A 15,075-nucleotide genomic window follows, 5' to 3' on the forward strand; every position below is an offset into this window, starting at 1 on the left:
TTGGTAATCGTCTTAAGTTATTAAAATCTTCGAGTTATTATGATATAAATAAGTAATGAGAAATATAAATAAAATTTATCTTTTAATAGTCAAAATTTTGTGTATTTAAAATTCTAAATTTTCAAATTTTGAAACTTCCATTTTTGAATTTTTAAAATTTTCCATTTTTCTTTTAATTTTTCAATTTTTGAATTAAATTATTAATCTTAAATTTTTGTTCACAGAAATATAAAAGATCTAAAATTGAAAAGCTTAAATCAAAGAATCTCAAACTTACAATCAGTAGTGCTTATCAAAATTTATAATGAAATCATAAATTAACGCTTTATACAATTATTTTACACGATAGATGCTTAGAGATGCGACATTTCATTATCTCGTACATTCATGACACATGATTTTTCTATTCGCTAATAAATCAAAAAATTTATCGAAGTAGGTCATCTTTAATTTCAATCAATTTGAAAAAAAAGAACAAAAAAAAAGAAACAAATCGATGCTCGTATTCGATATTACAAATATACATTAAATACTTTACATTATTCGAGTCCATACTAAAATATAATATATGCAATTGTAATGTGTTATCTTAGTACAACCGACTCATTTCTTTCTTATCTCTTGATTGATTCTTATTCCGTTTTATCATGAGGTAAAATATGCAAATAGTCAGCTTTGGAGATTCGAAGTCTGTTAATTTAAAGAATATTGTTTTTTTTGCTTATCATTATATTCATCACTTTTTTATGCATATATTTTTTTATTTCAATTCCTGGGATTGAATATCTTATTGATCCAGAAACAAAATTAAATATTTTTTCCTTGATATATCTATTTTATAGATTTTTTCAAGGATTAAATATTTGAATTATTATTATTGAATATTTCTTTGAACTTTTTGTAATTAAAATATTTATTAAATGTTAACTTTGGGATGATAAAATAATTTTAACTTCTTGATTAGAAAATTAGCAATATTAATTAAATCAATAAATTTGAATTTCAGTTTTTTTTTATTAATAAAATTATTAATATTAATTAATTCAAATTTGAATTTTAAGAATTTCTTATTTTTTTAACTATTAATTTCAAACAACAAGAAATCATTATTACTTTTCAATTGAATTTTCATTATCCCATAATTGAACTTCAAATTTAAATTTTCTAATATTAAAATTTCAAAAATTCACGGATCTTGAGATTTCAAAATCAACATATAAACACCAGAATCTTTATAAAATTTTTTGTTTTCTCCAAACCGACTATTTGTCGATTAGAAGAAACGATATTAATAATTTGTTATATTAAACTTTTGATTAAAATTAATGAAAATAATTCAGAATAAAATATTTCATCTTCATCTTTTTCAACAGATTGAATTGAACGAAGTTCTCACAACGATACAATCGCACGAAAATGAACGATGATTTATGTATATAGAGGAAGAGATGTCTATTGTATCGATCCTATCCGAGATTATATTATAATTACTCCGGACTATTTCATGCGGCCATATGAAATTAAATAGTTTAATCTTCATATTTTTCCATTTTCATTTCCCATCAAATTAGATAATCACAGTTACAGTCTGTTTCGATGTATTTTATACAAAAATTGTTCCACCGATTATACGAATAGTTTTCCTTTTTTCTATTTTTTTTATTTTTTTTATTTTCTTTAAGTATCTTGTTTTTATTGTATCTCATAATTGCTTTACGTGCTACTCATAGAAAACACCGTCAAAACAGATCTTGATATCTACGTTGGTCTTCTTCGAGATATCGAAGAATATTTTTAACGACGGTACAGTAGATTTATTTTCGTGAACGATTAATACATGTTTTTAACTTGTTGCTGGAAGAAATTTAACGAAATTATCAACTATAATAAATATAAATTTCTTATGTTACAATTTTTATATTACAATAATTTTTCCTAATGATGATTAAAATAATTATATATATAAATTGCAAGAATTCAAAATCTTGTATTTGATTCTTCTTTTCTTAATACTTATTTGGAAATTATTTTTAACAAAATATTAAAATAAGTAGAATATTTGTTATCTCTTAAAGAAAATAAATAAAAATCTTTAATATATATTTTATTATATATTTTATTTAAGTTAAAAAAACTTATATTTTTTTTGATATTCATATGTTTTAAAAATCTATTATTATACATTGTAACAATATAAATTTGTATAATTCACAAAAATATATGACTGGTTTAAGTATTCATTATATATAAAATTAATTATGAATATAAAGAATAAATATAATTCAAAATCTATTATTAATAAATACTTGTTATTCTATTCTATAATGATTAAAAAAATAAATTAAAAAATTCATATGTTAAAAATTTTTATAATTATAATTTATGTATATATACATTTGAAACATTTTTTTTTTATATTTCATATGATTTTAAATAATTTCTACAATATACATTCCATCAAGAGAATCAAATTATTGATGTTAATCAAGAGATATTTTGTGTATTTTTTAAATTTGAAATCTTGCTATTTCACAAATTTGATAAATTTCTTTCTTCAATGTCTTGGCAAAATAAATATTTTTTTATTTTTTTTATTTTTTAATATATCCCTTCATTTTTTTTTTTCTATCTCGTTGTATTTCTTCCAGCAACTATACAAACTTTATTACTTCATGTCTCTACACGTGCACACGACGGTTATATCAAAGAATGAAATTGTTAGGAAACTGTTTTTTTTTCTTTTTAATATCTTTAAGATCCATAAAAAGATCGTTTAATTCATTCGGTACGATTTTCTATTTGTTTGTTTAAATACCACTCGAATCCTTATTTGCGAATGTACAATTGCCATTGTTATCTTATTACATTGTCGGTATTACTATTACTATTACTATTACTATTATTATTATTATTATTATTATTATTATTATCATCATCATTTGCTTTTGAATTCTTTATCAATGATATATTTTCAATGTCTTTCGATTGAACTTTTGTTGAAAAAATGCTTCGTAATTCGTTTTCATCATCGTTTATTACACCCAACCCCCGCTTTGCAAATAATTACCACGATTATGTTGAATTAATTAGCCAATTTTTTCACTAATGTTTCGTTTTTAATTTATACATTTTTTTCATTGACTTACGAAACTTTAATATTGATTACCATTCACTAATGAATAAATTTAAACTTATTAGTAAAATTATAAGTAATAAATTATAATGACTTAAATGGTTAAAATTAATTATTTTTATAATATAATATAATATATTTAATTTATAAATAAAATAATATATTTATATTTTCAGAAATAATTATAGTTCTCTGTAATATATATTTTCTCTAATGTGACATTCTCTTTACATAAAATATAAGAATTTTTTAATTTAATTTTTCAATGGAAATAAATCCAAAATTACATGGTATTAACATGGTAATCAATGTGTTAATTGTTATTATTTTTCAACCCTCCTAATATCAATATCTAATACCAACAAATATTAATTGCCTCGTTCGATTCCATCGAATGCTTTTCTCGAATAGAATACGAAACAAGTTTTCCACATTTAGAGAAAACTTAAAACTGGTTTTCTAAAAATGATCAGAGGATGATACCGTGCAACGATTATTAATTTTTATATAGTTGAAGATCGAAGTTGAAATGATTTTCACGAGATTTCAAAATCAAAAATTCTTTTTAGATTAGATTTTTATGCTCGTTTTAAGATAGTTTCAATCCATTTGCATTGAAATTTTTTTCTGGTCATTGCCAAAAAAATAAGGTTGATGCAACTCATGTTAATATAATGCACACTGTGAATTAATTATCACTTACCATTTCTCTAACAAATACAATTCGAATTGCTAATTTCAAAAATTTTGATAGTGCAAATTATATAGTGCATAGTAATAAATCAATAATACATTATCGATATTTTCTCTTTGAAGCGCTTTTTGCTTTGTTTACTCCTATTATATTTTCGATTGTTTAATCTTCTTTGTTATTATCCTAGTACAAAATATTCATACGAATGAATATAAAATAAAAAAATAAAATATTAAAAAGGTTTTATCTATTGAATGAATCATTATATTTATCATTTATTAATTATTGATTATTATTGATATATTTATTATTGATATATTTATCATTTATTAATTATTGAGAATATTATGATATTCAAAATAAATCTATTTGCAAAAAAATATTAAAATCACGCGTGTAGAAATCTTTAAGTATAATATTATATTATATCTTAAATAAAATATATAAATCTTTAAGTATAATATTATATTTAAAGTATATATTACAATATTTTAATTATTATTATATATGATAAGAAAAATGTATTCTATTTATTTTTAATAAGCTTCATAATCTTTTAAAAGATCATCAAGCTTTTGTAATAGTTTTTAAAATGATCATTTTCTATCTTGTCTATTAATATTAAATTTTACAAAGAATTTTTGGATTGAAACTAAGTATTTATATTAGGATAATAACCTTATCATTGACTAAACAACTTAAACAAACTAAACAACAATTGATTATAATTAATTAATTTATTAATTTTCCTTAATTTATTTATTCTTCTCCATCAAGAAGATTTAACGTTAAATTCCTCAACAATGCAAGTGGATTGGCCGTGAAACGAAGACTTACACCCAGGGTAAGCAAGCGTAAGGGGCACACTTATTGTAATTATGCACAAATGGGAGCGAGTGTCTGCCTCTGTGTCAGTGATGCTTAGGAAAAGAATCGGATTGCGTGTTTCTATGGCCTTGATTATTTTGGCCGGCGTTACTACCTGAATATTGTTGGCTATGAGATTGCTGCTGTTGACGTTGCTGTTGTTGATACTGTACACGTTGTTGGGTTTGCTGATATTGTTGATGTTGTTGTTGTTTTTGATGTGTTGATGTTGTTTGTTGACGTTGCGATTGCTGATATTGCGGTGGTGGTTGCTGTTGTTGGGGTTGGAGATGGAATTGGTGTTGAGGATGTTGCTGTTGGTTCTGTTGTTGCTTCCGTTGCTCCATACCAGCGGCCAAGTAAGAGAATACACAGAGAACCGAGTAACAGATTTGATCTGCCTGAAATATTTTTTTGTACAATAGCATAATTTTTAAGGAATTTTTTTAGATTATTAGATTGTCAATCTATTTATATTGATAAATATTTTAATATATGCATTTATATTTTGATAATTTTTAGACTTCAATTTTAATTTTTTTGATTACTTGTTTATTTGTATGCATTTTATTTTTATAAGATGGATATGTGTTTTTGAATTTAAAATTATATTTTTTATTTTATATTAATTATCTATTATTATTTACTCATAAATTATTATGTGAAGAAAGTCCTTATATTTTCGAAAATGCAAAAAAAATTAAATTTGAAGATTTTGTTTAATAAGTAATGGTAATTTATAATGATAAAATGCAGGTATTAATAAAGGTTTTAAAAGGAAAAATAAATGAAATTTAAAAAAAGCAACGAAAACTTACATTGGAAAAAGAAAAAATAAAAAGTAGCAAGTAAACCTTCATGCATTTTCGTTTTCGGAGTTGGCATCAGAGAGTTCAGATAACGTAAAGGCAACGGAGAATATCCTGTGCATGCAGTGGCACAGTTCATTGGCCTGTTATACAGTATACAAAATAAAATGTCATAAAATATTCAAACATTATAAGATAACATAATAAAGAAAAAAAAGTAAATTTATGGGAGCAACATGTAATAAGCAATTTAAAAAAAAGATTTGTTCACAATGAATCAAAAAATATATGCATAAATTAATTAATTAGTTTTAAATATCATATTTTAATATTTATGCTTACCATTTGAGACTTATATTTACGTTGAATTACTTGTCTAGTTTTAGGATCTGAAAAATAGAAGAAATCGATACAAGAATTCGAAATTAAATATTGTTTATAATTATTGAAAATATATTTTATTATAATTTAAATTTTGAAATTTAAAATTTTTCGAAAATTTTATTATAAAGAGAAATATGAAAAATTTTTATTTATACAAAAATAAAAATATTCTTCTATCATATTTACATCATATAATAAAAATATTACTTTGCATAAAGATAATAATATACTTTCCCATAAAAATAAAAATATTTTTTCTATTTTTGAAACATTCATTCTATATTTTTCTCTTTATTCTTTTCTTATAAAAAAAAAAAGTTACTTACTGAATTCTTCCAATACAAAGATCCCATCCTTCTGAGTAAAGCACTTGCGGATATGATCGAGTCTTACAAAAAACTGCAAATAACACGTTCGTTTTGCATTAGTTGTGACCGGAAACTGTGCGATTTCGCGATCTACTTATACATGCACACTTGTGATTAGATCCTCTATGGCCTTTTATGCCCCGGACAATATAAACCGTGTGTGCCAACAACGATTTTGGAAAGAAAGGCGTGAAACTCGTTCGAATAAAAAAATGCTTAAAGTTCGATGGTGGGATCAAGCTCTGAATCGTCGATGTCTCACGTACTATTGTATCGTCTAATACGCATCACAGTGCACCTTTTTTTTTTTTTTTTTTTTTAAAGCGGGATTTTGCTGCAAAGAAATTTCTCTCGAACCTGCATTCTGCATGTTTTAATTAAAAAAAAAAAAAAAATATTCAAAGACATTTTGCTTTTTAAAGAAATTCTTGACTTCTTCTAAAGAATTTAAAGGAAATTTTAAGAAATTTTAAATATTCATAATACATTATTATTTTTCTTTCAACGAATTTTAAAAGATATTTTGTTTTGCTTTTAGAGAAATTTATATGTTTTAAATAGAAATTTCTTTTAAATTATTATGTCCTGTTTTTTCCAATTTTGAAAATGTTTTATCGAAATTAATTTCCTCAATCATGTTACATTAATTACAGGATTTGTAGAGATATTTCTTTATTAAGGGCCATTACCAAATTTCATTGTTCTATCCATTAAATTCATAACTATAATTTGTAAAATTGTACAATGAAATTTGGCATTTTCTTTTATTCAATCTTTTTTTCTTTTTTTCTTTCTTTTTTTTTCATCTCAATTTCGTTACATCATTAATATAAAGAGAAAAGTTGACGGTAGACTTTGCAACTTTCCTCCAAAAATATAAGTTTATTCAGTGTATTTGGTTTCGAGGGAATCATCTTTGAAATTCATGCACGTTCAAGTATACTCGAATCAAAGATTTTTCATTTATATTTTAGTTTATAACATTTTTTTTTCTGAATAAATAACAGATATGAAATAAGAAACATCAATTCATAATGAATACTTAATCGCTGGATCACCGATTATAATATGATTTAAATCTATTCAATTAGATTTAATTTTATCATATTTAATTTTTATCATACAAGATAAATTATTATATAAATTATTATAATATTTTTATCATACAGAATATAAATTAATGTATAAAAACATTTTAAATTTATATGAATAACATATCTTATTATGAATATTAATTAAAAAACCATATACCGATGTATCATATACATGATACCGATTTAAGAAAAATCATTAATTCTTATAAATCATCATAATTATTTATAAATTTTCTCTTTTTAAGGATCTTTTCTTTTCTTTTTTTAAATTAAATTATCATTCAGAATTACCGAGTTGTGAAAATTTTATTTCAAAATTTCTAAAAAATTTCTCGAAACTTTCTTATTTATCTTTTTTCCTTTTAAAAATTTTCAAACATGGTATATCTCTTTTTTAAAATCTTCTTCCCCTATTTTCTTTTTCGATTCGTGTATAACGAGAACGATCATGTTGGCAAACATGCGGGGATCAACGAGCACGATAAAGCTGCACACACCATGCATCATTTTCTTCGCTAATTAAAAGCCAAGTCATCCATTAGCATTTTCGACTTCGACAAAGCGGGCCTTGAAAGCTGGAATAATCGCGAGTATTGGCCGCGGCGGATCGCATTTCCGGCTGCAACAAGGCGCAATAACATAAGCGATATTACAAAAACGGTTCAAACTTCGAAGCAGAAATATCACAGAGAGCAGCGTCTAACAATCGTAGCAATTTTTCGTTATTATTTATATATATTTTTATTTTTTATTTTTTTTTTTAATAATTCAGCGGCAAGCAGGCAACTCTGGAGATGGCCTAAACTCATATCAAAAAATGTATAAATGTCATCGATTGCTCGGCGTCGATAGATCTGCTATAATATGTGCAATTTGTATATCTAAAATGCGCGAAATTGGATTTGGCCCGTTTGATTTATGTTTTTTTTCTTCGTCTTCTTCTTCTTATTTGTAAGTTGTTTTTTTGTCTTTGTTTAATGATGCACAGTTATGAGACGATCGATCGATCGTAATTAAAGAGATATATATATATTTATATATCGTGTATTTAAGATCTAGAAGATCGAAACATCGGTGTACAGCGGTGCCATGCTGTAGTACAGTGCTTTTTGAACTGTATTTTATTGATTTGCTTGTATTTTATTTTGTTTTTTGATAATAATAATCTCAGAATTTATATTATTTTATAATAGGTAAAAAAAAAATGAATATAAAATTTATAAATTTAAAAAGCAAAGTTTTCAAAAAATTTTCATAAAAAAATTACATTATTAAGTAATTAGCAATCAGTAAATTTAAACATGAATAATAAATTTCAGAAAATTTAAATACATAGTAAATTTTATAAATTGTATACGATATTTTCTTTCACAAATTTCTATGGGGAAAGAAATTAAAATTCTTAAATTTGTATTAAAAAAAATATCACTAGAAAAGTTCGGAAAACACCATACATAGAAACATGTGTATATATGTGTGTGTGTAAAACATGAAAAATCGAAGATATTGGTGCCGGGCTTCTTTCGAGTTGCTTTTCCACGAGTTTTGGGAATTTCATTCAATCAAACATCACTATATAGCACGATACCATTGCTCTACTACATAACTGGCAACGTGAGAGTGGTTTTATAAATGGTTCTGCAAAAGCGGGCGACTTTTCTCTATCGTACATATATATCGAGATCTACTCATTCATGCAGTGCATTCAAATTTCCTTAGAGACGTACATAAACATTCACCTTTATTATATCCCTAACGAAAAAAAAAAAAAAAAAAAAAAAAGAAAGAAAAAAAGAAAAAGAATATTTTCGATTAAAAAAAAAAAAGAAAAATGATAAATTTTGACGATAAAACTGTTCTTTTTACATTTCGTAAAAAAATGTATGTATCAAATTTGTGTTTCTTTCATTTTTAATTTTTTGATTTCTCCTTTTTTTTTTAATGATCCGTCACCCGATTTTGCGCGAAAATTAAAAATTGATAAAAACAATTTTTTTTTTTTGATAGAAATAAAAAATTAACTACGACTGTTCACTACGTATATAGATTTTTATTAATTCAGCATATACTTCTACGGCCGTACTCCGAAATTTTTCTCACATATTTGACATTTTCGAAAGATTGGTGAGAAATATGCTTTTGCAATTTATAATTTTTAATTATGATTTATTTCAAAATATTGTTTGGTAAATTAAAATATAATCAAATTTCAAAATCTTAAATCTATCAGAAATTAATATCATTTAATTCAATTTATGTAGATTATTAAAAAAAATATTTTGTGCAAATTTTATTAAATGAAACGTATGAAAACAATGAAAGTATAAAATTTTGAAATATACATAATAATGATATAATATTCATTCCTGCAAATTTATAAATTTAAACTTACATATTGATAATAAATCATCAAATTATATATATCCATGTCAAGATAGATAATATATTAATTATTGTAGATTGATTTCAAAACGCAACACGATTTCAAAAGCATATTTCAGACCTCATTAATAATTATTATGCTTTTTATATATATATATATATATATATATAAAACGTTTATCTAATTAATATAAATTATGTCGATCGTTTCTTTAATTTTTTCTTCTTTAATTCTATATAATTCCAATATAGTAATGATTCATTAAAAAATTTAATCGATACTAAATCAATAGTATACGTATATACGTATATCTTGTAACTAGTGGTACAATCAAAAAGAAAGTAATTCTACTTGAAATAAAATAATAAAAAATATGGAATAAATATATTTTGAATTAAGAATTTATTTTTAAAAAAGTATTCTTAAAAATTGTAATTTGATATAAACTAATATTTTTACATATATAATAATTTTACAATTAATTATATTCGATAATGAAGAATACATGATGAAATAAAATAGAAATTTTATAAAAAATTTTGTCTTAAAAAAATGTTTTTTTTCTTTATTATTTAATTTTGCGTATACTATATTATATACAAAATAATCTTATCAAGGATTAGAAGATTATCAAAAAAATCTCAAAGATCTAAAATTTCAATGAAACAAATTATTAAAAAAAAATTTTTCATTATATGAAAAAATTATATTCGATATTTTTCATTAATTCTTTTCTATGGAATGAAATCATTTTGGTTATTACCATTAGTACCACTGGATACCATATTATAAATATTGATGAACATATCGATGCATTTATCTTCTCATGAATTTCTTTTAAACACATTGTTACGATTTATATAAAAATAAAAAAATAAAAAAAATTGACGATCTTGGAAAAATCAAAGAAAATTAAATCTTATTAAAATGACAACAACAAATGTTTTCAATTAATTTTTTGTTAATTATATAACACAGATTAATAAAAAAAAGATTTATTCCAATTCATGAATAAACTTTTAATAAGATTTTCTTTTATTTTTTTCAATTTCATTTTTTTAAATTTCGATCACATTATTTTTTTTTTCGTTTATATATAAGTCAAAACAAAGTTGTTAAGAACGTTCCATGTAAAGATATCACATCGATAGATTAATCTAAGAATTTAATTTAATTTTTTCTACGATCAACATCTAACTAATTTGAACGAGAAGCGCTATAATGGCGCGTGGAGAACTGAATGATATTAAAAATCCCATAATGTACGGGATGACGTAGAAGGTTATATGATGAAAAATAATATATATATATGTATGTATATATATATATATATATACTATATAGTTGCATTGAGTGCACCAAAACATTGCTCTACAAGTTGCACTAATACACTACTCACAAATAATATTTTCATCTAAAGACAATCTTATATATCGAATTTATATATCGAAATGCAGTAGACATTGTTCTGCGTATTTATGTATATATATTATATATATATATATATATACATGTATATAATATATGTATATAACATATATACATACATGGATCACTATGGTACCTGAGTCAATCTCATGGTAATATATATTATAGAGAACATATAAATGTATGTATATATATGTACACTGTGTATAATTTATACACATGTTTGTGTATATATATATATATATTTGTGTGTGTATATATATATATACATAGACGTATGTATGTCACAGTTAACACCGATCAATGATAGGAAAACAATAAGGTAAACAGAGCAGATTAGTTAAATTTAAATGCACTGGTTAAGAGTGTAATAGTAGTAGTAGTAGTAGTAGTAGTAGTAGTAGTAGTAGTAGTAATAGTAGTAGTAGTAGTAGTAATAGGTAAGTAGTAATAGATATATGATTAATAATAATACGGCTAAAAGTAATGGTGAAATAAAGAAGCATTTCCGGAACACGGCCAACATTGATTATAATTAATATACTGAGTTCAATATAACAAACAGTGATTTAATTTGATTAGTACCTCGAAATCCTGTGTATGCCCAGCCCAGGGGCAATGTCGACGGACAGGACAAGAAAACAGAAAACAGAAAAACAGAAAATTAAATTTCTGCCAACAATTAATAATATAATAATCCACTCAATTAAAATTATGTTAATCCAGGGCTCGGTATTACGATGATAAATATACAACTAGATATATTACCTATACGTCATGGCCAATTTTTAACAAATCAGCGGTGATTGTTCATTGTTCAAGGACCATCTCAAAAGTTCCCCAAGCTGAGAAAAGTCTATTGATTATATTTAAGTTATATACATTCGTTTATATCTGGATCCGTTTTAAAATGTAACAATCATCACATAGCATTACATATTTTTTTCTTTCTCGTTAATACTTTTGATTAAATATTTTTGAGACAAAATAATACAAGTCAATTTCTTTTTCTTATTTATTATTATACTTTTTCATTGATTTTAATTTTTACGAATGTGAATAGACTTTCCTCGCGTATGACCACGACAAATAATGATAGAAAAAAAAAAACAAATTGTCAGACTTAAGAGAGAAAAATATAATATATGGCATCCAACATTCAATACAAATTATAATAGATATTATATATGTATATACACATATATGAATAGTATATGTATATATAATGAAGAAGGTTTCTGTATATATTTCCTAACTCTTATCACTTATATGAATGTATGTATGATAAATGTATAATATGATTATAATACAGATAAAAGAGACTGCAGCTGCACATCGAGCTCCATGCAAGAAAACATTGATTAACGCTTGAACGAAAATATTACCCAATAAAATGACCGATAATTTATATATACGTGTATAAATTGTATATATGTATATGAAAATACATATATATATGTATATATATATATGTATATACATCAAAGAACCCCTGTTAGTATGTAAAATACAATTACATAATAATAAATGTTAAATATTCAATTATATATAAAAATAAACGAATAGAATATGAGATCAATAGAATATATTATAATAATCAGCTTGTCAGGGGCTGCTCATCTTGTGTGATTTATTTTTCTTTTTTCTCTCCTTCTTTTACTCTTTTTTTAACGGTGTGTATGAGTATGTGATCGTATGAATATATGATTAATTATTACGTTTTCACTGTTTTAATTAATAAAAACGCATTGCCGACATTTTTTATAGAAGATTAAATATCCTTTGTGTATCTTTGTGTGATTATTTGATAATTGTTTAAAAATGTGCAAAGTCGAAATTACTTGAGATTAATTGAAAAAAATTCAGACAAAATCGGGCTATGTTTACTTTCATTGCTCAGAATTATAAAAGTTTCGTCTTAGGATCATTTTATTCAATCCCATCCGAATTTTTCCGACTTGTCCCGAAATTCAAATTTTCAATCTTGCACACTTCTATCATTCTCTATAAAAAAATATACATATCTTATAAAGATATGAAATATGAATATTATTGCATTATTATTAAATTGTAAATAGATATTCTTATACAATGAAACATCTTGTCGCAGAATTTGAAAACAGATAATTTTATGAAAAGTATTTATCTTTTTCAACACATGAAGTAATTTTTTTTTTTTGCGAATTAATTGGCGAAATAAATCTCATCGCGTAAGGATTTATAATCTAACAATTTTTAATCTTTTTACTCATATTTATGAACAAAAATATTTCTATTATATTTTTATTATATTAAATATTTATCTAAAAATCAAAATAGGAATTATCTTTAATACAAGTCAGCAATGTGTTAATTATATTTAAATAGTACATTTATATTATCAAGGCTTGATCTTCCCTTTGTTCTTTCTTCATCAGTCCCATTCCTCCCTTTGTGTGCATGTGTCTCATATGTGTGACATTTGTCTCGTGATTCGAACTATAGCAGCCTGAAAAAAAATTCTAATTTTCCCTCAAACATGGTATATTTTTATAACGATGTATAAAATGTAAGAACCCCAAGGAAGGATATGTGAAAAGTATTCGATCGAGATTATATATCTTTTAGATTTAATTTGATCAGAGCTTCGTGTGATCCTATCGGTGATCGTACACCTCACAAACTCATACATAAGAGTCGATAAAGATATAATAATACGTACAGATACAAAATTAAGCAGATCGTGGTGGCTAGCGATGGGAGATAATATTGAGTGGTCCTTGCATCAATGCAATAAAACGAAAGAAAGGAACAAAAAAGTAATACACAGAGAGAAGATTCAATAATATCGAAAGAATATGAACAGTAAAAAAGGGGTTTTTAGGATGGAGCTACTGATTTGCTCCCCTAATCGTTCACCTTGATTCAATTTTATTATTTTTTTCTCTAAGAAATGAATCCTTTTTATCTTGAGAATATTTCTTTCTCAGATTAATTCTATCTTTCATTATTTATCTATCACTATAAAAATTTATTTCGTAACATAATATAATTGAATATAATTGAATCGAGATGATTTAGCAAATGAACCCCCGTAACAAATTCTCAGACTGCATGTATTTCGGTCGCTGAAATAAATACGTGGTTATACGGTGTTCGAACATGTTATAGTCGAGACAATAACATCGCCAAAGAAAAATGACATGACATCGTATATATATAAAAAAAAAAAAAAAAAAAAAAAAAAAAAAAAAAAAAAAAAAAAAAAACAATAATGGATAATATATATATATATAAGTATAAAAAATTCGTTATAGAGAGATATATGTATATGTATATAAAGGAACGTATATATGTATATATAGTATATCCAATATATGATGGAGAGAGTATCGAATGCGCTTCAACATTACATGAACAATTGGACAAATGTAAAGAGAAGAGATAGAGATAGAGATATAGAGATAGATAGATAGAGAGGAAAACAGGTGTTTGCAACAACCGATTAAAAGATTCGAAGATTCCATTCTTCTTGCAATTCGTTTCAGAAAATGAATGAAACGCTTGATATATTTTCGAGTGCGAATCATACCTTGCTATTTGCGAAGAGGAGACCCACGCCCTCCATGCAAACCTGAAGAAGACCACCCTCACCGGTGCGCATGTCCTGAACCGGAAATTCACCTCCAAGTTCAGCACCCACATTCGCGCCACGTCCACGAGCTGCTGCCTTCTCCATTGCATCTTTTATGCAATAGTATAGATCCTTGCACTTAAAAAGAGATATAACGTTTATTTGTTACATTTTCATAAAATTGTTGATATATTATATTTATTCGAACATTTATATATTTTATTACGATTTTCTCTATACCAATTATCTTCAACTTAATAAATTGAAGTTATACCAATATTAAAATTCATTATACGCTTTAT

General features: G+C 24.4%; 1 protein-coding gene across 9 annotated transcripts in view; it reads right to left on the bottom strand.

Moving 5' to 3' along the window:
* Positions 1-4,453: 4,453 nt before the first annotated feature.
* LOC122713848 (MAP kinase-activating death domain protein) overlaps positions 4,454-15,075 on the bottom strand; it is a 33,756-nt gene continuing 23,134 nt past the window's right edge. For 5 of the 9 annotated variants that reach the window (XM_043934644.1, XM_043934645.1, XM_043934647.1 and 2 more), the window contains 5 exons: positions 14,732-14,911; positions 11,746-11,754; positions 6,214-6,286; positions 5,846-5,892; positions 4,454-5,095 (listed from right to left, as the gene is read on the bottom strand). In XM_043934644.1, the coding sequence (XP_043790579.1) occupies positions 4,739-5,095; positions 5,846-5,892; positions 6,214-6,286; positions 11,746-11,754; positions 14,732-14,911 (666 nt within the window). In that variant the 3' untranslated portion in view covers positions 4,454-4,738. Of the gene's footprint in view, positions 5,096-5,512; positions 5,647-5,845; positions 5,893-6,213; positions 6,287-7,687; positions 7,969-11,745; positions 11,755-14,731; positions 14,912-15,075 lie in introns of those variants that run through there. The other 4 variants (XM_043934648.1, XM_043934649.1, XM_043934643.1 and 1 more) reach the window with 4 other exon arrangements.

The sequence above is a fragment of the Apis laboriosa genome, unplaced genomic scaffold (assembly GCF_014066325.1).
Source record: "Apis laboriosa isolate Shangri-la unplaced genomic scaffold, ASM1406632v1 scaffold26_cov146, whole genome shotgun sequence".
Taxonomy (NCBI): domain Eukaryota; kingdom Metazoa; phylum Arthropoda; class Insecta; order Hymenoptera; family Apidae; genus Apis; species Apis laboriosa.